Here is a 25,559-nt window from a genome sequence, read left to right on the forward strand (position 1 = left end):
GTTTATAAAGAAGTGCAAAGTACCACTAGCACGAGCCCTCAGTATTCTTTGGAGAAAGAGTTTAGATCTAAGTGAAATACCGGAGGCCTTAAAGAGTGTAGACATAGCTCCTCTGCACAAGGGAGGTAGTAGAGCACGACCTAAAAATTACAGACCAGTAGCCCTAACCTCTCGCATCATAAAAAATCTTCAAAAGAGTGATGAGACGGCAGGTTACAAATTTCATGGACCAGCACAACCAACATAACCCGAACCAGCATGGTTTTAAACCAGGGTGATCATGTCTGACAGCTGCCGAACCATTATGACAGAATTACGGAGGCACTGGAAGACGACCAAAACGCAGATGTGATTTACACAGACTTTGCAAAGGCGTTTGACAAATGCAATCATGGAGTGATAGCGCACAAAATGAAGGCCATGGGCATTACGGGGAAGGTAGGCAGATGGATTTTCAGTTTCCTAACACACAGAACACAAAAAGAAGTAGTGAACAGGGCAAGATCCAGCATCAGCGAGGTCAAAAGCTCAGTGCCCCAAGGCACTGTCCTGGCACCTCTGCTGTTCCTCATCCTCATAGCAGACAGACAAAAATACCCGGCACACTTTTGTATCATTTGCAGATGACACTAAAATAAGCATGAAAGTCAGTACGGTAGAGGACACTGAAAAAGTACAGGAAGACAAACAGGGTTTTCCAGTGGGCAGTGGAAAACAACATGACGTTCAATGGTGATAAGTTCCAGCTGCCTGGGTATGGAAAGAATGAACAACTCAAAAGGAGCACTATATGTATACAAAACTCAAGAGGGTCACCAAATAGAATGTAAGTAACACGTAAAAGACCTAGGAATAATTATGTCAGTGGACCTTTCTTTTAACCCTTTGACTGTCGCGGCCGTATATATACGTTTACGAGGTACCGTGTTTGACGTATATATACTCAAATTCTAGCGGCTTCAAATCAGGAAGGAGAAAGCTGGTAGGCCCACATGTGAGTGAATGGGTCTGTGTGGTCAGTGTGCACCATAAAAAAATCCTGGACCACACAGTGCATAATGAGAAAAAAAGAACTCCGACCTTTTTTTTTTAATTAAAATGCAGACTTTGTGGTCAATTTTCGTATAGTATTTGTGGTTGTATTCTCATTTTCTTGGTCTCATTTGATAGAATGGAAACTATATTATAGAAATAGAGGTGATTTTGATTAATTTTACTATAAAAAGAACCTGGAAATGGAGCACAAAGTACGGGAAATGTTTGATTTTTGCCGATGTTCAAAAGTAAACAAATTATGTCATTGTCCAATAAATGTCCAAATAGCCATTCTAATATGCAGTCATGAATGGGTTGATGTAATTTTTACAATTATTACAGTATTGCAGTAGTCTGCATAACAGTAAATCTTCTATTTTTTGCTTGAATAAAATTTCAAAATAAAAAGCAAGAGTAATATCAGAGGGGCCTGGAGATGTGACTGATGAACAAAGAAAATGTTATTTTAGAACCAGGAATGTCTGCATTGTTCATTCTGGTCCTTATTTTGAAATTGTCATATTTTTTAATTTTCGTGAAATTGGCCAAATTGCAAATTTCTGACCATGTTATTGGGTAGTTAAAATTGGTAAATGAGCAGTTTCTTGTACTCAATCGATGGAAAAAATGGAGTTCTGAAGAAATAGCTATGAGTTTGGTTGACTGGAATAATGGAATTAGCCGAAAATAGGGCTCAAAGTGGGCAAAATCACCGATTTGTAAATATCGCCGAGGTCGCTAAATTTGCGAGAGCGTAATTCCGTCAGTTTTCCATCAAATTTCGTTTTTTTGGTGTCTTTACAATCGGGAAAAGATTCTCTATCATTTCATAAGAAAAAATCATTTTTTTTTTTAAATTTTGCGACACCAGGAGACACCTCAGGATTGGGGGTTGCGACAGTCAAAGGGTTAAAGACCATAACAAGACAAAGATCACATGGGAAACAATGCCAATGGTGACACTTCAAATCACTAGTGCTCCCTCACTTAGAATATTGCTTGGTGCTGACGGCCCCGTTCAGGGCAGGAGAAATATCAGAGCTGGAACAAATACAGAGATCGTTTACGGCTCACATTGAGCCAGTAAAGCACCTAAACTACTGGGAACACCTGCAAGTCTTGAATATGTACTCATTGGAGCAGAGGAGAGAGAGGTACATGATAATATATAACTGGAAGGTACTCAAGGGCTTGGTCCCAAATCTGCACACTGCCATAACATACTGGAGTGAGAGATATGGGAGGAAGTGTAAAATAAACCCAGTGAGGAGCAGGGGTGGAGTAGGGACAATAAGGGAACACTGTATCAACATCTGGGGTCCCAGACTTTTCAACTTACCAAAAGATATCAGAAACATGCTGGAACAAGTGTTGAAGCCTTCAAGAGGAAACTAGACAAGTATCTTCACCAGGTGCCAGATCAACCAGGCTGTGATGGATATGTGGGGCAGTGGGACTCCAGCAACAACAGCCTGGTTGACCAGGCGAGCACCAGACGAAGCCTGGCCCATGGTCGGGCTCAGAGAGTAGATATCCTCTCGAAATTCTTCAAAGGTATATCAAAGGTAAGTATTTTGAGTACATCATGGCAAATACGATCATATCACCACAGTCAAGACTACACCGGTGGAAAGATAACCGTTGCTGAAATGTATTTGCTTTTTGCAACAATGCTTATGCCTCATGTCTGTAAGCATAACAAAATCATACTGGTCCACAGATTGGCTAATTTGTACCCCAGCCTCCAGTGAAATCCCAGTAAACAGGTTTATCTTACTGTTATGCATGTTGCAATTCTCTGACAAAACCAGGCCTGACAGAAGTGACAGGTTATACTAGATTAGAAATGTTTTTATGTATCTGAAACAAAAGTTCAACATGTACTTTTATCCATTCAAGAATCTTGTAATTGAAGAGTCTTTGATTTTGTTCAAAGGTAGAGTGTCATTCAAGCAGTATATACCTAGCAAGAGGAAATGCTTTGGTATAAAACTGTTTGTACTCTCTGATTGTGACAGTGGCCTGGTAATGGATATTATTGTATACACGGGAAGTAAAACACCGAAAGATACCAGGATGTTATTGGATATCACCTGGTGAGAAACATGATGGCACCTTATCTTGGTAAGGGGCATACATTATATACTGATAACTGGTACACAAGCCCTTTACTCAGTGATTTCTTGAGAGTGAACATGTCAGATGTGTGTGTCAGTGCGTTCTAATCGTAAACATATGCCCAGGTTCAACACAGGCACTCATAGTGGTGAGGTGCAGGTGTTTACTGCCAATGACATCATGGCATTATGGTGGCATGACAAACGAGATGTCACACAGTTGACAACCATTCACTCTAACAAAATGCAAGACAGTGGCAAAGTTGATAGTGACTAATGAACGTATTCGAAAACCAGTGACAGTGATTGACTATACACAAAACATGCGTTTGGTTGGCAAATGTGACATGCAAATAGGCTTTGTTGATTGTGTTCGTAAGAGTTACAAGTGGTACATGAAACTTTTCTTCCATCTCATGGACATTTCAATGCTCAATGCATATAATGTGTACCAAATGAAGACAGGCAACAGAACACCGTATGGTGAATTTTGTTTGTCTTGTCTGACAACTTATAATGAAATACCAGGTAACAACACCTGCTATACAAAACCATCCTCGAACTCGTCAGGAAATACTCAAGCCTTTGAGGAGGGAAGGTGATCACTTCATAATACAGCTTCCTGCAACTAAGAAGAAATTTGCTCATAAGAGATGTGTTGTCTGTGCACAAACAAAACGATGGCAACAAAGATGCAAAGACACTCGCTTTATGTGTGAGGAATGTAAGGTACCTCTGTGCATGATACCTTGTTTCAAGAACTTCCACAAGATGCAGCAGTTCTAAAAACATGTCCAGTGACTGTACATACGTAAATATATAATAGAACATTAGTTTATTGTACTAAACAATAGTGGTAAACAATATTATAATAACTTTAGTGCAGTTATTGTGTTCAATACAGCGAGTGTATATATATACATACATTATATACAGTATTGGTCTCACAGTCCAAAAATGTTACTAGAAAAGAAAAAAATTAGAAAAGAAAAATTATAAAAAACGTAAAATAAAGAAATGCGATTTTGTGGAAATCGCTGATATTGCCGCTACCCGGTCATTTTGGCTCAACTTCTCACCTCTGTATCTCAGTAAGTAGTGATCAGATTTTTTTTTATTACCTTCACAAAAATATAATCTTTAATTCTGTATTTTTTTTTTTTTTTTTTTTTTTTTCAAAATTTCTTGGACACTGGGGCACCCCTTCAGATTTTGCCTTTGGACCTTGAAAGGGTTAATGAGTGTCAAAATATACCTACACAAAACCCATAACCTCTACAATAAACATTGTCCAATGAAAACAAAGCAAATCTCAAGAAAGACTAAACAGCCCCTGGCTTACAAATAGTATACTTAAATCCATCGATAAAAAACACATGCAATACAATTCAGACATGGCCTAATTACAAAAACTAACTAAACGATACACCTTAGTATTTACTAATCTAATATGCAAGTCCAAACAAATGTATTGTGTAAATAGATTAAATGAAATAAAAGGTACATATGAAAAAGACCTGGAAAACTCTCTCCGAAATTTTGAGCTCTAGAAAACCGTCTAGAACCAGAGATATTAAAAAAATCCCTAACACAAATACTTAGACACAAGACTACTTCATTGGTAATTACCTAAATACTTTATATAGAGCACCTATAAATCCTACTGTCTTGCTAATAACTAAATCATTAAAAACCAAGGCAGGAGACCTAAATAACTTGCCAACAATCATGTATAAAAAGCAATTCATGTGCTGTCCCCCATTATTGCAACACTATTTAACAAATCAGTTGAATCTTCTACATTCCCATCCATACTCAAGACCAAGGGTCACCCCGATCCACAGAGGTGATCCTACACAACTAAATAACTACAGACCAATATCTAACTTGCCTTTGCTCTCAAAAATCTTTTAAAAAATAATACAAACAAATCTACTCCTACCTATCCCATAACATACTGAACCCCTGCCAGTTTGGGTTTAGACCCAAAAAAAAAAACCACGAAAGATGCAGTTATTCAGATGCTCGAATTACTATATACAGCAATTGGCAAAAATTAACATCCTCTGGGGCTCTTCATAGACCTACAGAATGTATTTGATACAGTAGATCACAATATCTTGCACCTAACATTAGAGCATTACAGGGTCATAGGACACTTGCTTAACTACCTAAAATCTTATCTTAATCGCAGATACCGGTATGTATACACATATGGTATGGCCTCCAATACTCAGTCTGTAGTTGTTGGAGTGCCACAGGGAAGTGTCCTAGGTCCTCTACTCTTTGTTTACATCAATGACCTCCCAAGTGCATCATGACTCCTTAAACCAGTTCTATTCGCAGATGACACCCCTTATGTCTTCTCCCACCCAAACCCAGCTATACTTAGTAACACCGTCAACAGCGAGTTACATAAAATATCAAACTGGATGACAACCAACAAACTTACTCTCAATATAGACAAAACCTACTTCATGCTTTTTGGAAAAAGAGCATCAAATATCCAGCTTGACTGTAATCTTAAATTTCATACCCACATCCACCATACAACAAATGTGATTCCAAAACAGTAGGTATCCTTTCCAAGATACTACACCATGTACCCCAAAGGGCCCTCCTTACCTTATATCACTCTCTAATATACCCTTACCTCACCTATGGTCTGTGCTTGGGGATCTACCACGGCCAATCGCCTCAAACTTTTAATAACACAACAAAGAGCAGCAGTGCGGATGATCACAAACTCGAGCGCCAGATATCACACCCCACCTCTCTTCAAAAACACGAACTTGACTAATATACATATTATACACTTATTACTGTGCCTACTACATATACAGAACATTGAACTCCAACATCAACCCACCACTCAAACTTCTAAACAGCTTCAACCGAATACATAGGCATAACACGAGGCACAAAACACTGACGTCCTTCGAGTCAGTCTCGCTTTGCAAAAATGCAATGCACATAAAGAGCCCATAGATCTGGAACTCTTTGCCTGAAACAGCAAGAGGTCCCCTGCCCACAAATCAGTTTAGGACCATACTCAAAAATCATCTCATCTCTCAATAACAAACATACCCACACCATGTTAAACCATAACCAAATTCAAAGCAACTCCCCCAAATATTTTATTATCCCTTAACTATTAAGCGATAATTACAAACTTATAAATGCATGTTTGTACCACTAACTACACTACCTTATATTAATAATAGAGTAAATGAACTTAATTACGAACCTAAAAATGTATGATTGTATCAAACTGTGCTACCTTATATTAACCCTTTGAGGGTTTCGGCCGTACTAGTACAGCTTACGACCCAGGGTTTTTGACGTACTAGTACGCCTAAATTCTAGCGCCCTCAAATCTAGTGGGAGAAAGCTGGTAGGCATACATATGAAAGAATGGGTTTATGTGGTCAGTGTGTGCAGTATAAAAAAAATCCTGCAGCACACAGTGCATGATGAGAAAAAAAAAACTGACCGTGTTTTTGGAATAAAACAGCGACTTTGCACTGTATTTTCGTATGGTATTTATTGTTGTATTCCAGCTTTCTTGGTCTCATTTTATAGAATGGAAGACATATTACAGAAATTGAGATGATTTTGACTGGTTTTACAATGAAAAGTACGTTGAAATTGAGCTCAAAGTAGCAGAAATGTTCGATTTTTACCGAAGTTTAAAAGTAAACAAATCATGCCAAGCATCCAATACACGTCAACTGGCGAGTCTACTATTCTTTCACAAGTGCGCTGATATTATTTATACCATTTCTACACTAATGCAGCTGTCTGCATAACAGTAAATCTTCTATTTTTTGTAAGAATAAAAACTGAAAGTGGAAAGCCAAAGAAATATAAGAGGGGCCTGGGGATGTGACTAACCAACAGAGGAAATGTTATTTTAGTGCCAGGAATGTCTGTCTTGTTTATTCTGGACCCTATTTGGAAATTGGCATCTTTTGAAATTTGTGTGAAATTCGCAAAATTGCAAAATTCTGACCACTGTATTGGATAGTTGAAATCAGTGAATGGGTGGTTTCTTGCACTCATTCAATAGAAAAAATAGATTTCTAGAGAAATAGTTATGATTTCTGTTGACTAGTACACTGAAATTGGCCAAAAATAGGGCTCAAAGTGGACAAAATTGCTGATGCGTAAACATCGAGACAGCTAACTTCGCGAGAGCATAATTCCGTAAGTTTTCCATCAAATTTCATACTTTTGGTGTCAATATGATCGGGAAAAGATTCTCTATCTTTTCATAAGAAAAAATAATTTTTTTTTTAAATTTGACCGACCCTGAGAACGAGTCTTGGAGAGGGCCTGTCGACCCTCAAAGGGTTAATAATAAGAGTGAAATACTGACTCTTTATATTCTACCACTCTTCACTTGTCTAAAGTTGTAGTATAAGTATTAAGTTAAGTGTGCCCGAAATGCCTCGGCACGATAGTGGCTTTCTTTGCTCCAATCAAATTATATGTAACACATTGTAACTTTAGCAAAGAAATAAATTATTTTATAATTAGGCTTGAATTTCGAAATAAATTTTATCTCAACGAACCACATTTAACTTTTGTTATATGACCATCTGAAAACTAATAGTGTTTTCCCCCCATTTTGTACTGTATAGGGATTATGATTAAGTTTTTTTTTTTTTTATATATAAAAACATGAAATTTGCAGTCTTAGAATGAATCCCTATGTTTCACACAAGATGTCTTTATTTTATGCACCATAGGTCATGGAAAGTATCTACTTATTATACATTACAAATCAGATCTTACTCCCAAATCAATAATCTTAGCAACTATCTGTCCACTGAACTTTGTTCACCATTACTCAATTTAGTCCCATATATATTTTCTCCTTTATTTTAGCTTTATATAACTACCTTAGTTCATATATTCACATTTATTAAAATAATCAAGGTGCTAGTTAAGCTTGATATTACAGATGTCCATGCCATTACTGGCTACATGGCCATACACAACTGTAGAACAGACCAGCAAGGGGGAGGAACAGCTATATACTACTCAAATCAACTCGAATGTATCAATAAATCTTTCACAAAGGATGAACATGGAGACTATATCATAGCCAAATTTAAATCAAAAGACCTGCAAAAACTCCTCACAGTTATAAATATCTACAGAGTACCATAGTCAAACATTTACCACTTTAGTGAAAAACTAGGAAACATGAATACTGATGCACACATGAATAAAGACCACATGCTACTAACAGGAGATTTCAACATAAACATACTACACGACCAGGACCCACAAGTAACCGAATTCACAAACACTATGAGCAATTGCTTGTTGCTACCAACAATATCTAAACCTACAAGCATCACCAAGACAAGTATCTCCTTAATAGACCACATCTGGACAAACACCATATCCCCTTTAAAATCAGGCATAATCACAGACAACACTACAGACCACTACCCAACCTTTCTCATGACTAATCTGGGCAAACTACCACAAGACATTACTAAAGTAACCTTCAGACTACATAACGAGACAGCAGTTAACAACTTTATAGCAGCTATGAATAACATCGATTGGCAAAATGAGCTCGACACATAAACAGATATGAATGAATGTATAAATAATTTTCTAAAAGAAGCCCAATGCCTCTACAGCAAACATTCCCCCCAAAAATCTAAACACATCACAGCAAAGAGACTGAATAGTCCCTGGTGCTAACATCCAGCATCCTTAAATCCATTAACACAAAGCATAAATATAAAAGACAGTATAGAATGGGTCAAATAACTAGAGAACAGTCGAAACGTTACTTGTCAGCTCTTACCAGCCTGATAAGAAGATCTAAAAAATTGTATTATGAAAATAGATTACATAACATCAAAGGTGATATGAAAAAACCTGGAAGACTCTATCTGAAATTCTTGGAACTAAAAAGTTATCCAAAAACAAAACAATCAAACTAACAAAATCAGATGAACCCCTACCCACACCAGCTGAAACAGCAGACTCAATGTTTTCTTCTCCACCATAGGAAAAAATCTAGCAAACAAAATACCAAGCTCAAACACCCATCCATCAGACTACCTCACAGGTACCTACCCAAATACACTATTCCCAGCTCCCACCACCCCACTAGAAGTCTCGCTTATCATCAACGCCCTTAACCCTTTCAGGGTCGACAGGCCCTCTCAGAGACTTGTTCTCAGGGTTGGCCAAATTTCAAAAAAAAAAAAAAAATATTTTTCTTGTGGAAAGATAGAGAATCTTTCCCCGATCATAATGACACCAAAAGTATGAAATTTGATGGAAAACTTACGGAATTATGCTCTCGCGAAATTAGCAGTCTCGACAATATTTACGCATCGGCGATTTTGTCCACTTTGAGCCATATTTTCGGCCAATTCCAGTGTACTTGTCGACAAAAATCATAACTATTTCGCTAGAACTCCATTTTTTCTATCGAATGAGTACAAGAAACCACCCATTTACCGATTTCAACTATTCAATACAGTGGTCAGAATTTAGCAATTCTGCCAATTACACACAAATTTCAAAAGATGCCAATTTCCGAATAGGGTCCAGAATAAACAAGAAAGACATTCCTGGCACTAAAATAACATTTCCACTGTTCATTAGTCACGTCCCCATGACCCTCTTACATTCTTTTGCTTTCCACTTTGAATATTTATTCTCACAAAAAAAATAGAAGAATTACTGTTATGCAGACTACTGCATTGGTGTTAAAATGGTATAAATAATATCAGCGCACTTGTGAAAGAATATTAGACTCACCAGTTGACGTGTATTGGACGCATAGCATGATTTGTTTACTTTTGAACTTTGGTAAAAATCAAACATTTCTGCTATTTTGAGCTCAATTTCAAGGTACTTTTCTTTGTAAAACCAGTCAAAATCATCTCAATTTCTATAATATGTCTTCCATTCTATAAAATGAGACCAAGAAAACTAGAATACAATGATAAATACCATATGAAAATACAGTGCAAATTCGCTGTTTTAATCCAAAAACATGGTCAAAGTACGTTTAGAGACCATACAATAAGTGTCAGGGGCCCAAGACTGTTCAACTGCCTCCCAGCATACATAAGGGGGATTACCAATAGACCCCTGGCAGTCTTCAAGCAGGCACTGGACAAGCACCTAAAGTCGGTTCCTGACCAGCCGGGCTGTGGCTCGTACATTGGTTTGCGTGCAGCCAGCAGTAACAGCCTGGTTGATCATGCTCTGATCCACCACGAGGCCTGGTCACAGAACGGGCCGCTGGGGCATTGACCCCCGGAACTCTCTCCAGGTAAACTCCAGATCCAGGTCAATTTTTTTTTCTCATTTCGCACTGTGTGCTGCAGGATTTTTTTATACTGCGCACACTGACCACATAGACCCATTCTTTCATGTGTAGGCTTACCAGCTTTCTCTCACTAGATTTGAAGGCGCTAGAATTTAGGCGTTCTAGTACATCAAAATCCCTGGCACGTAAGCCGTACTAGTACGGCTGAAACCCTGAAAGAGTAAAAAACAAGGTAGGAGACATAAACAACTTGCCTGCTTTTATGTACAAAAAAGCTTCTCAAGTATTGTCACCAATTATTGCAACTCTCGTTAACAAATCCATTGAATCATCTACCTTCCCAACAATTCTCAAAATAGCGAGGGTCACTCTGATCCATAAAGGAGGTGACCAAACTGACTTGAATAACTACAGACCAATATCTAACTTACCAATGCTCTCTAAAATCTTTGAAAAATTAATTCATAGATGGATCTATTCCTACCTCGTTTCACACAACATATTAAACCCTTGTCAGTTTGGATTCAGGAATAATAAAACACAAATGATGCTATCATACACATGCTAGAACTAATATATACAGCACTCAAAAAGAAGTCCCACTGGGAATTTTCATTCATTTACGTAAAGCTTTCGATACAGTCGACCATGAACTGCTGTACTCCAAATTAATGCACTATGGTATCATAGGCCACTCCCTCAACTACTTAGTCATACCTTAGTAACAGAACTCAATATGTGTATGCAAATGGTGCAAACTCTTCCACCCAACCAATCACAGTAAGAGTCCCAGTGGTCCTTGGACCACTCCTCTTTCTCATCTACATCAATGATCTACCGAATACATCACAGCTACTCAAACCCATATTATTTGCAGATGACACTACATACGTCTTCTCCTACCCAAACCCAGTCATACTAGCAAACACAGTCAATGCCGAATTGCAGAAAATATCAGCCTGGATGATTACTAATAAACTTACCCTGAATACTGATAAAACCTATTTCATTCAGTTTGGAAACAAAGCTGCAAATGATCCAATTAACATAACGCTAAACAGATCATCAGTCACAAGAATTACAGAGGGAAAATTCCTAGGTATCCACCTTGACAGTAGCCTTAAGTTCCAGACACACGTACAACAAATCACCAAGAAAATCTCTAAGACTGCACGCATACTATCAAAGATAAGGTACTACATTCCACAATCAGCTCTCCTGGCACTGTACCATTCACTCATATACCCTTATCTCACATATGGAATTTATGCATGGGGATCAACAACAGCCAATCACCTATGACCTCTAATAACCCAGCAAAAGGCAGCAGTCAGAATAACAAATTACCACTCTCACCAGCATACTCCACCAATTTTCAAAAGTCTGAATCTGCTCACCATTAAGAACATCCATACTTATTCATGTGCCTACTACATACAGAGAACAATACACGCAAATATAAACCCTCCACTCAAACTTCTCCTCACCAACCTAAACAGGACACATGACCATAACACAAGACAAAGATCTCTTTTTGATGTACCTCCTGTCCATATCACACTGTGTAAAAACTCTATGCACAAAAAGGGCCCCAAAATATGGAATTCATTACCAGAAGAAACTAAAGTAATCAGGTCTGAAAATCAATTTAAGACTCTTCTCAAAAGCCACATAATCACCCTAGACTAAATGCTAAATACTCAGTACACATATACTCACTTATATATTCCCACATCATAATTTCAACAATTACTTTGAACCTTTTATCAATTGTTGACAGGAATATAATTACATCATTGCTTCTCAGTATTAAGTAGAATTTAAGCCAATAATGTTAAGTTGGCCCATAATGGCTCTCTTTGCTTTGCATCCCACTATTGTATATACACAATCTCAATGTACTGTTTGCAAAGACATTAAATAAATAAATAAATAAATACTGTATAAAACAAAGTACAGGTTGACCATCACTAATCTGGCAAGATCGGGACCTGTAGGGTTCCAGGTTAGTGATTTTGCCAAAATACAGAGTGGTTAGGTTAGAATACACTTAACCCAACGGCGATATTTACGCGTCGGCGATTTCACCCACTTTACACACTATTTTTTTGGCCCATTCCATTGTTCCAGTCTACTAAACTTGGCTATTTTGCTAGAATTCCTTCTATTCTGTCAACTGAGTACAAGAAACCTCCCATTTACCTATTTCAATTACCCAAGAAAGTGGTCAGAAATTGGTAACTGCCAATTTCACACAAATTTCAAAAGATGTCAATTTCAAAATAGGGTCCAGAATAAACAATATAGACACTCCTAGCACTAAAAATAACATTTTCTGTTCATTAGTCACATCTCCAGGCCCCTCTTATATGCTTGCTTTCCATTTTGAATTTTTATTCACAAAAAATTGATTTATTGTTATGCACATATGGCATTATTGTATCAGTTATATAAATAATGTCAACCCATTCATGACTGTGTATTAGACCAGTCAGTTACACACACATTGGACAGTGATTTTTTTTTTGTTTGTTTACTTTAACATCGGCAAAAATCGAACATTTCTGCTACTTTGAGCTCAATTTTAAAGTATTCTTGCGTGAAACCAATCAAAATTATATATATTTCTGTAATATATCTTCTAATCTACCAAATGAGATCAAAAAACGAGAATACAAACATACAAACCACACCGCACAGTCGCTGCTTTACACATTTTTTCTCATTATGCAATGCGTGTTGAAGGATCTGAGCTGAGCTCAGCTCATGGTGACCAACAGTGGCTTCAAAGCCACCTTATCTTTTATAGACAATGAACAGTGCATGTGCTTTACACATGAAGCATTTCTTTCATTCGTTGGAACCATGGGCAAGGCTAAAAGTGAGCAGGTCATAACAATAAATGGAGAAAAAGAAATTGGAATGACTTATGCAGCAAGCAGCGCCACCAAACAATAGCGGCAGGTTGGTGTGGCGACCCCGGATGTTTGACATTATGCTTGCCGAAATTAGTGCTGAATTACTGATGGAACCAGATTATTGATTGCCAGATTAGTGATAGTCAACCTGTACTATAACCTCAACTTCACAATGTACATGCAAATAAATTTCACACATCTGTCAACAAACAACTATGCATGGCATCACATACAGTGTACAGCAAAATACAAGCAGGAGGCCTGCATTCATACTCACATGATTCTGGCTGATATTTTCAAAAGTGTAAAGTTAAGAGTTTGCACTGACAGGCATGAATGGTATCTGAATTTTTGTTTTACCCTGAATCCTTAAAAAAAAATGTGTGGCAAGAATGGGGCTTATTATTCCTGTTTTCAGTACCTGTATACTTTTGTTGGAGTCTATGGCAAGATGCAAAAATTGCCACTAGGCAGCCCCTCGTTCCTGCCCATGTAATACCTTATTTACTTTCTAAAATACATTAACCCTTTCAGGGTTTCCGACGTACTAGTACGCCTTATGCACCATGGTTATTGACGTACTAGTACGCCTAAATTCTAGCACCTTGAAATCTAGCGAGAGAAAGCTGGTAGGCCTACATATGAAGAATGGGTCTATGTGGTCAGTGTGCATAATAAAAAATTCTGCAGCACACAGCGCATAAGGATAAAAACTGTTTTTCGTTTAAAACAGCGACTTTGCACTGTATTTTCGTATGGTATTTATGGTTGTATTCTAGTTTTCCTGGTCTCATTTTATAGAATGGAAGACATATTACAGAAATTGAGATGATTTTGATTGGTTTCACAATGAAAAGTACCTTGAAATTGAGCTCAAAGTAGCAGAAATGTTCAATTTTTGCCAAAGTTCAAAAGTAAACAAATCATGCCACACGTCCAATACACATCAACTGATGAGTCTAATATTCTTTCACAAGTGCGCTGATATAATTTATACCATTTCTACACTAATGCAGTAGTCTGCATAACAGTAAATCTTCTATTTTTTGTGAGAATTAAAATTCAAAGTGGAAAGCAAAAGAAATTTAAAAGGAGCCTGGGGACATGACTAATGAACAGAGGAAATGTTATTTTAGTGCCAGGAATGTTTTTCTTTTGTATTCTGGACCCTATTTGGAAATTGGCATCTTTTGAAATTTGTGTGAAATTGGCAAAATTGCTAATTTCTGACCATTTTATTGGATAGTTGAAATCGGTAAATGGGTGGTTTCTTGTACTCATTCAATAGAAAAAATGGAGTTCTAGCAAAACAGTTATGACTTTTGTCGACTAGTACACTGGAATTGACCGAAAATAGGGCTCAAAGTGGGCGAAATCACCGATGCGTAAACATCGTCAAGACCGCTAACTTCGCGAGAGCATAATTCTATAGGCTTTCCATCAAATTTCATACTTTTGCTGTCATTATGATTGGGAAAAGATTCTCTATCTTTTCATAAGAAAAAATAATTTTTTTTTTTCTGAAAAATTTTCGATCCTGAGAACAAGTTTAGGAGAGGGCCTCTCGACCCTGAAAGGGTTAAAGGAAGTAGGCATTTTCATCTGTCTTAAGAACAGTGTTGTCCCACACTATATGCTAAATGATCTTCATTCATTTTCACACATTATTTTAACCTCATTTTATAAAAATATAACTCCAACAATTAAAGAGGATAGGCAAATATAACCCCTACCCCCAACAAAACATTTACTTAGGCATTTCAAAAATACTGTTTCAACCACAAGAACTGCAGTATAAGAAGCATCATGGACACCTACACTTGTTATTACATTAACAGGAAGCACTAAAAGGATCCTGGAGAATGGGAGGTAATCAAGCTTAATCCAAAGAAGGGGAGAACACACTACCTCCAATTCACTGGATTAAGAGCCCTTCACCAGCATCAAGGCAGCAATACCTACAAGGAGAAGCCCAAATGTTACAGAAGACTGACCTGATGTGTGGGATACCAACACCACCTTGGAGGATCTTGTAGACTTTGCTTTCATATAGGAGCTGAGGATGCCGTGCCTTCATGGCTTCCAGTTTAATAGCCACCTCCTGCATAAGACAAGTTATTACTAACAAAAAAAATTGTGAAGGTGAACAAATAACACGAACTGTTTACAATACAGTAACTACCAATTAAGAGTGAGACTAGTCTTCAAGATTATCTTAGAACTATTTACATCACAAAGAGTAGCATACCTCAATTTAACCTTACCATCAGTTGCCAATTAATGAAAAAACTTTTTTTATTTATTTATCCTGGAGTATTGTACATTAACCTTTTGACTGTTTTGGTTGTATATATACGAACAGGAGCCACCATTTTTGACGTCTATATACTATATTCTAGCGGCTTCAAATCAAGCAGGAGAAAGCTGATAGGCCCACATGTGAGAGAATGGGTCTGTGTGATCAGTGTTCACTATATAAAAAAAATCCTGCAGCACGCAGTGCATAATGAAAAAAAAAAAACTCCAACCGTTTTTTTTTAATTAAAATGCCGAATTTGTGGTCTATTTTCATATAGTATTTATGGTTGTATTCTCGTTTTCTTGGTCTCATTTGATAGAATGGAAAACATATTATAGAAATAGATGTGATTTTGATTGGTTTTGGTATGAAAAGAACCTTGAAATGGAGCTCAAAGTAGGGGAAATGTTTGATTTTTGCCGATGTTCAAAAGTAAACAAATGTCATTTTCCAATAAATGTCCAAGTAGCCATTCTAATATGCAGTCATGAATGGGTTGATATTATTTATGCAATTATTACAATATTGCAGTAGTCTGCATAACAGTAAATCTTCTATTTTTTGTTTGAATAAAAATTCAAAATAGAAAGCAAGTGTAATATCAGAGGGGCCTGGAGACATGACTGATAAACAAAGAAAATATTATTTTAGAGCCAGGAATGTCTGCATCGTTCATTCTGGACCCTATTTTGAAAATGTCATATTTTTTAATTTTCGTGAAACTGGCCAAACTGCAAATCCCTGACAATGTTATTGGGTAGTTAAAATCAGTAAATGGGCAGTTGTACACAATCGATAGAAAAAATGAAGTTCTAAAGAAAGCTATGAATTTGGTCAACTGGAACAATGGCATTAGCCGAAATTAGGGCACAAAGTGGGCGAAATTGTCGATTCATAAATATTGCCGAGGTCGCTAACTTCACGAGAGCATAATTCCATCAGTTTTCCATCAAATTTTGTTCTTTTGGCGTCATTACAACCACAAATACTATACAAAAATACACCACAAAGTCGGCGCTTTAATCCAAAAAAACCGGTCGGAGTTTTTTTTTCTCATCATGCACTGTGTGCTGCAGGATCTTTTTTATATGGTGCACACTGACCACACAGACCCATTCTCTCACATGTGGGCCTACCAGCTTTCTCCTGTTTGATCTGAAGCCGCTAGAATTTTTGAGTACAGTGGTCCCTTAATAATCGTCCGGCCTGAAAGTCGTCCATTTCGGAAATAGTCCTGTTATTTCGTCTAAACATTGCCTCGCAAATGGTCTGTTAACTCGCTAATAGTCCTTCGTCCAGGACGCGTACTCACTCTGAGCCGCCTGGCCCTTCCCTTCCCAGCCAGTGTGCCATTGTTTACCAGTGAGCGACGGTCCCCTCACTTGCTCCAACGAAATATTTCATAATATTCCATTTATTTTAGGGCTAGCAAGTGCTAAATAAGCTACCATGGCTCCAAAGAAAGCTCCTAGTGCCAAGCCTTTGGTAAAGAAGGTAAGAAATATGATTGAATTTAAGAAAAACATCATTGAACAATATGATAGTGGCGTACGTGTGGGCAAACTGGCCAGGATGTATAACAAATCCCGTACAACCATATCATCCATCATAGCCAAGAAAAAGGAAATCAAGGACGCTGTTGTTGCAAAGGGGGAAAATATGCTGACAAAAATGAGATCACCAGTACTCGATGTTGAGAAGTTATTATTGGTGTGGATAAACGAGAAACAATTAGCAGGAGATAGTCTTATGACGTCACTTATTTGTGAAAAGGCTAGGCAGTTGCATGACGATTTGGTAAAGAAATTGCCTGCAACTAGTGGTGATGTGAGTGAATTTAAGGCCAGCAAAGGTTGGTTTGAGAAATTTAAGAAGCGTACTGGCATACACAGTGTGGTAAGGCATGGCGAGGCTGCCAGTTCTGACAACAAAGCGGCTGAAAAATATGCGCAGGAATTCAAGGAGTACATAGAGACTGAAGGACTGAAACCTGAACAAGTGTTCAATTGTGACGAAACAGGCCTCTTTAGGAAGAAAATGCCAAAGAGAACCTACATTACTCAGGAAGAAAAGGCACTGCCAGGACACAAGCCTATGAAAGACAGGCTGATGCTCATGTTCTGTGCTAATGCTAGTGGGGATTTCAAAGTGAAGCCGTTACTAGTGTACCATTCTGAAAATCCCAATGTTATGAAGAGTAAATTGTGTGTGTTTTGGAGATCTAATAGTAAGGCATGGGTCACAAGGGACATTTTCGTCGAGTGGTTCAATGAAGTGTTTGGCCCAAGTGTGAAGAACTACCTCCTGGAAAAGAAATTGGATCTCAAGTGCCTCCTAGTAATGGACAATGCACCTGCTCATCCTCTAAACTTGGATGACCTAATTCTGAAGGAGTTTGGGTTCATCACAGTAAGGTTCTTGCCCCCGAATACCACTCCTCTCCTCCAGCCCATGGACCAGCAAGTCATTTCAAACTTTAAAAAACTCTACACCAAAGCAATGTTTGAAAGGTGCTTTAATGTGACCTTAGACACTCACTTGACCCTAAGAGATTTTTGGAAAGAACACTTCAGTATTCTCCATTGCGTAAGCCTTATAGGTAAGGCTTAGGAGGGAGTGACTACCAGGACTTTGAACTCTGCTTTGAGAAAATTGTGGCCAGACTATGTCCACAAGAGGGATTTTGAAGGGTTTGCGGCAGCCCCTGATGAGCCTATGTCAGTTGTGAACTATTGTTGCACTGGGGAGTTCCACAGGGTTGGATGTGAGTTTGGAGGATGTGGAAGAGTTGGTGGAGGACCACAACCAAGAGCTAACCACTGAGGAGCTGCAAGAGCTTCAGCAGGAAGAGCAACAGATTGCAGCTCAGAATCTTGCTGCAGAGGAGGAGGCAGAGAGATGGTAGAAGGTGCATTCTTTAGAAATTAAGGAGATTTTTGAAATGTGGGGAAGGATGGAAAGATTTATGGAGAAACATCACCCTGAGAAGGATGTTGCTAGCCATATCGGCAACTTGTACAGTGACAGTCTTGGCCCATTTTAGGGAAGTTTTAAAGAGACGCCAGAAACAGAGTTCTCTAGACAGTTTTTTTTTGCGAGACAGGACTCCAGTGACTTTCAAGGTGGTCCTTGTGGCATTAAGAAACAGAGAAGAGAAGTAACCCCAGAAAAGCAACTGGTACCTGAGGTGTTGATGGAAGGGGATTCCCCTTCCAAACAGTAAATAATCCAATCTGTCTCCTCAAGTCTTCCATATACAAAGAAGAATTGCCAATAAAGGTAAGTGTTATTCTGTTAATGTTTCATTCATCATGTGCTACTGTATTGTTTATGTACTACATCTATATTTCATGTAAAAAAATTTTTTGTTTTAATACTTCTGGGTGTCGGGAACGGATTAATTGCATTTTTCATTATTTCTTATGGTTAAAATTGATTTGAAAATTGTCTATTTCAATAACAGTCCCACTTCCAGGAACGGATTATGGACGATTATTGAGGGACCACTGTATATACAAGTCAAACACGGTGGTTCGTAAGACGTGTATATATGACCAAAACAGTCAAAGGGTTAACCAAATAACTGCTGCGGCATATGGGCACCTGGCAAACCTGAAAATAGCATTCCAAGATCTCAGTAAGGAATCGTTCAAGACTATACACTGTACGTCAGGCTCATACTGGAGTACGCAGCACCAGTTTGGAACCCACACCTGGTCAAACATATCATGAAATTAGAGAAAGTGCATAGGTTTGCAACAAAGCTGGTTCCAGAGCTAAGGAGAATGTCCTATGAAGAAAGGTTAAGGGAAACCAGCCTGATGACACTAGAGAACAGGAGGGTCAGGGGTGACATGATAACGACATGCAAAATACTGCGTGGAGTAGATAAGGTGGACAGTGACAGGATGTTCCAGAAATGAGACACAGAAACAAGGGGTCACAATTGGAAGTTGATGACTCAGATGAGCCAGAGGGATGCTAGGAAGTATTTCTTCAATCACAGAGCTGTTAGGAAGTGGAATAGTCTGTTAAGTGATGTAGTGGAGGCAGGAACCACACATAGTTTTCAGATGAGGTATGATAAAGCTCATGGAGCAGGGAGGAAGACCCAGTAGCGGTCAGTGAAGAGGCGGGGCCAGGAGCAGTCTCTCGACCTCTGCAACCACAATTAGGCGAGTACAATTAGGTAAGTACAACTGCACACTCGTGCGCGCACACACATGCATATACAACAAGCCTAGTATCTAATCAACATGTGCCTAGGACAAAATGGTAACACATGTGCATGCACACACACACAAACACGCGCACACGCATACACACGCATATACTACAGGCCTAGTGTCTAATCGACATGTGCCTAGGACCAAATGGTAACCAACACCAACACATGCACACACACACACACACACACACACACACACACACACACACACACGCCAACACGCACACACAGACACGCCAACACAAACACACACACATGCACACACAACAGGCCTAGTGTCTAATCGACATGTGCCTAGGACAAAATGGTAAACACACACAAACACACATACACAAACACACACAAACACACACACACACACACACACACACACACAAACACACACAAACACACACAAACACACACAAACACACACAAACACACACAAACACACACAAACACACACACACAAACACACACACACAAACACACACACACAAACACACACACAAACACACACAAACACACACACAAACACACACACAAACACACACACACACAAACACACACACACACACAAACACACACACACACAAACACACACACACACAAACACACACACACACAAACACACACACACACAAACACACACACACAAACACACACACACACAAACACACACACACACAAACACACACACACACAAACACACACACACACAAACACACACAAACACACACAAACACACACAAACACACACAAACACACACAAACACACACAAACACACACAAACACACACAAACACACACAAACACACAAACACACAAACACACAAACACACACAAACACACAAACACACACACAAACACACACACAAACACACACAAACACACACACACACAAACACACACAAACACACACAAACACACAAACACACACAAACACACACAAACACACACAAACACACACAAACACACACACACAAACACACACAAACACACACAAACACACAAACACACACAAACACACACAAACACACACACACATGTCTGAACAAGTGTCTACCAACAAGTGCATTTGACAACTGGTAACGCACACTCATGGACAAACTTGCACACACAAACACGTGAACACATGCACAAAAATATGCAAATGTACACAAACTAGTGTGCACAAACAGATGCATGAATACAAATGTGCACTTGCTCACAAATGTGTCTACACAGAGAGAAAAAAGCAATAACAAACACTAAACACTATGCTGTTTCAGGTTTATGAACATTAATATACAGTATCATGGAGCCATTTCTTTATCCTATGGTACTGATATGCAAGATCTATACAGTTTTAACAAACCCTTATACTGTAGTACAGTTCATTCTATGAAATGATTTATTAAATCAATGACTGACTTGATAAAGTTTTACTTAGGAGAAAAACATCTAGTGGTTTGCTATGCACAATGTCTTTGTTTACCATATTTGACAGCATGTCATGTCACGAATGCAAGAGATGTCACCAGTGTTCCCAAGTCAATGATTGGTCAGAAGTCTCCAGTATTTTCCTATTTATAAAGCCGTCTCATAAAAATTCATTAACAATATTGGTAAGCACTAACCAACTCCAATTATGTTGAAACTGGTGGTTGTTATATAGTAATTTGATAAGTAACCAAACCTACTGCCTGGAGAGCTTGTCAATGGTGAATTTTGAAGTGTTCACCTGACACCAAGCCATCAAACAAGATACTGTATATTCAACAGCTTCAATCAGGAGTCCTCGGTTATTCTTCAACTCAATATATATAAACTTTTACATTATGACTCAGTTTTGGTCACCACATTACAAAATGGAAATAAATATGCTAAAAATGTACAAAGAAAGATGACCAAGTTGATTCCATGTACTTATCAGAAACCTTTCTTGTGTGAACAGACCGAGGGCATTGAATCTGCACTCTAAAAAGACAGAATTAGGGATGATATGATTAAGGTGTACAAATGGAAAAAGGAATAAAGGGGATTAAATAAAGTTCTAAAAATATCTAACCAAGACAGGACTAGCAACAATGGGTTAAAGTTGGAAAGGATATAGGAAAGCACTGGTTGGGTAATAAGAGTTGAGGATGAGTGGAACAAACTCTTGAGTAACATCACAAACTAAAATAGTGGTTTTAAAAATAGGTTAGATGAATAAATGAGTGGGTGAGAGTTGAACCTTACTAGCTTGAACTAGTAGGCATGCAGCAGTGATCCATCCTTCCTTTCTTTAGGTGAGACTTGTACCTGCCTAGCATGGACCAGTAGGCCTGCTGCAGTGCTTTATATTCAATGACATTACTTGACAACTACATCTAAAATTGTCACCAAATCAGTGCCATTTCTACTTATTCATAATACATAATTTATACATTCATAATGGTTATGTAAATACCTTGAAGAACATAACCTAAATAAAGTGTACTTAATATTGTGTGAATGAAGCTTCAATGTTTCTGTGCACGAAGTTGAGTTTTATTTGGTACTAAAGGTTTTATTTTAGCTAAACCGCTACCTGCATATATTTAAGATAAGGTTTATTCAGAAAATTTACAAATGATTCTTCAGTCAGCAGCATAAATTTGTATAATGGTTCTATAGAAATACTGTAGGCATACATTTAAAAAAAATGGAAAACAATAAATGCTAGAAAGATTAACTGCTTCCAACTAATATTTACAAATAATGCAAAACAGATAAAAATTAGTACAACTGTGCAGAAAGTGAAAAATATGAAGCAAGAATCGAGTCCATTTGGATGCCATTAAGTCTCCTGCAGTGGAAAGTGGAGATGTCGGGTGACAATGGGCATTGTGGGGGGGCACAGGAGTCGCCTCAGTCTCAGGGCCGGCAGAAAAAGCAGTCTTGTGGGCCCTGGGAGGAGTGAGGGGAAAAAAGGGTCCTTGTGATGAAACAAGCTTCAAGGTCCGCGCCCCACACACGGCCATTTCTTCCTCCATCTTCCGTTTCTAAGTTCCCCATATGTCCGCCCACTACGCCCACCGCCACCCACGACACCCACCTGCAGCACGGGCGGTGGTCACAAACACCCCCCACCCCCAACATTACAGAAAACACATACCTCTCCATTAGTGATGTTGATCCCCAGGTAAATATCACCGAAGCTTCCACTCCCTATTTTCCGCACCAGACGGTACTTTCCACCCACCACAAACTCTCTGCAGCCTATAATCGCAGACGACATGGTGTCTTAAGGATAAGGAATTTTTTTTTCCAATTGCAAGGCTAGAAGGCTAAATAACTCCGTAGTTTCTCATTGGGAAGACCAACTCCTTTCACGTCCAAGATGAACTGATCGTTTCTCCGCAGGCCAGCAAACCCAACCAAAATATTCACTGTTTACTTTGTTCCCCACCACTTTTCTCTCTTTATCTGGCCGTTATTGTGTATTACCCGCGCGGAGTGTGCCAGCGCGGGCTCTGTGGTGGATCGTGTCTCCGAGAAATGCGCGAAATCAATGAGACATGGCTGTATTTGGTTGGTACAAGTGCTGGTTCTCTCTCTCCGAAAGTATAAGGAAAATGGCGACGAACGGCGAGGCAGCCCTTGTGTAGGAGGATCAGACTCCCTGAGCGTCAGCTGGTGGCGGCGGTGGCGCCATTAACACATTCTGATCCTTCATTAAGAGGATCTTGATGCCTTAGTCGCAATGAAAACACAAAGCCTTACTGTGTTCGCTTTCTTCTCTAGAGGCGCCACATTTAAATTTAGTAGGGCATATATAAATTAATTTTATACCTCCACACGCGCATATTTACTAGAAACGAAAATGCAGGAGAGAAGAAATTGATATTCTATTTTCATCAACTCTATATAATAGGTGTGGGATACGCCAAAAAGGCACTGCAAAAGGTTATTAAATGACTCACCTTGCAGTGTGTAATGCAGTGTTCGGCGAATTTCTCTGGACATAATGTGTGCGCATGGCTGCTCTCCCTGTAACTGCCTCAGCACCTCCATCCAGCAACCTCTTCTCCATCACACCGTACCTAACATATACTTCACAAGCTCTCATATATATGTTGAAAAACCACTTTTAGATGTTTATTTGCCCGCTCACTGAAAAGTGTCGCAACATGGTGCATATTACGTCAGCAAGTTTAGTCATCTGGCGTAACATAACATTTCATATAATGGTATAAATATGAATGTCATGACTAATCAGAGTATAATGTGTCCTCAGAATGTTTAATTTGTGACAGCCACTTTGCTAATAAAGTTAAATACTGTTCTGACTCCTCTTTAAACAAACTGGTTTTAATTACCTGTGAATATAAAAGAAACAATGTCTGTTTATAAATTCAAGTCTCTTCTTAAAAATCACTTACCCACAACTAAATAAATACTGAATAATTGTATCTCATAAATGTTTAACCTGTGACCCAATCAAACTTTGTTATTTTTAATTACATTACCTAACAGAATTTATTTATTTATTTATTTAGTAATTTGAGCATACATACAGAGGTACAAAAAAAATACAGGTAAGAGTAGCATGCCAAAGCCACTTATATGCATAGCATTACGGGCTGGCTTAAAATTAACTTAAGATTAACTAAGCAATGATAAAATACGATGATGAATACTCCATTCTACTGAATGCTCAGCAACAGATACTGCAAGGAACTTGCAATCCCATTCATTGACAACTGGAACAACTTTTATGGCAAACATGATATGTATGCAAGGGATGGGGTACATCTCTCTGGGGCTGGGGTGGTAGCACTTGCAGACTCGATTGAGAAGGCCATTGGTGAAATGCCTATGATTTTAAACTGATGGAAGATAGAGGTATGGGTGTGTGTGGGAAACAAGCAGGTTGCAACACTTGGGTTGGAAACAGTAAACGTATAAAAGGCATTCAGCATGAAGTTATAAATAAAGACAATAGATCAGGTCAGCAAACAAAGGGGGACAGCAGAGGGCAGCAAGGGACTAGCTCCCTTAAGGTTTACTATACTAATAGCAGGAGTGTAAGAAATAAGATAGATGAGCTAAGATTAATTGCAAGTGCAGGAAACATAGATATTATTGTTATAACAGAGACCTGGCTCAATCTGAAAGATAGAGTGATGCCCTCTGAATGTCACATACAAGGCTATAAATTATTCCACACTGACAGGGTCAACAGAAAAGGTGGTGGAGTAGGGATGTATGTCAGAGACAATTTAAATTGTTGTGTTAGACAAGATATTAAATTAGAAGCGTCAGCCACTGAATCTGTTTGGTTACAGCTTCTCGAGGGCCGAGAAAAACTAATTTTGGGTGTGATTTACAGGGCCCCAAATCTTGATAAGGAGTGCAGTAAACTTCTATGGGACGAAATTCGTAAGGCATCTACATACGAAAATGTTGTGCTAATGGGAGATTTCAACTATAGACAGATTGACTGGAGCAATTTGACAGGAAGTTTAGAGTCAGGTGACTTTCTTGATACGATCCAGGATTGTTTTTTAAAACAGTTTGTGACAGAGCCAACTAGGGGAAATAACCTCCTTGATTTGGTTCTTGCCAGTAGGGAAACACTAATTAATAATCTTGAGGTTAATGATGAGCTTGGGGAAAGTGATCACAAATCACTCAGTTTTAATATATCATGGAATTCCCC

General features: G+C 38.5%; 1 protein-coding gene across 2 annotated transcripts in view; it reads right to left on the bottom strand.

Moving 5' to 3' along the window:
* Nucleotides 1–23,465, bottom strand: part of LOC128687611 (casein kinase I) — a 118,804-nt gene extending 95,339 nt beyond the window's left edge. The window contains exons 1-2 of one of the 2 annotated variants that reach the window (XM_053775158.2): nt 23,013–23,465; nt 15,380–15,486 (exon numbers count right to left, since the gene is read on the bottom strand). In XM_053775158.2, the coding sequence (XP_053631133.1) occupies nt 15,380–15,486; nt 23,013–23,135 (230 nt within the window). In that variant the 5' untranslated portion in view covers nt 23,136–23,465. The remainder of the gene's footprint in view (nt 1–15,379; nt 15,487–23,012) is intronic. The other variant, XM_053775159.2, reaches the window with a different exon arrangement.
* Between the last annotated feature and the right edge of the window lie 2,094 nt (nt 23,466–25,559).

The sequence above is a fragment of the Cherax quadricarinatus genome, chromosome 11, assembly GCF_038502225.1.
Source record: "Cherax quadricarinatus isolate ZL_2023a chromosome 11, ASM3850222v1, whole genome shotgun sequence".
NCBI classification, from domain to species: domain Eukaryota; kingdom Metazoa; phylum Arthropoda; class Malacostraca; order Decapoda; family Parastacidae; genus Cherax; species Cherax quadricarinatus.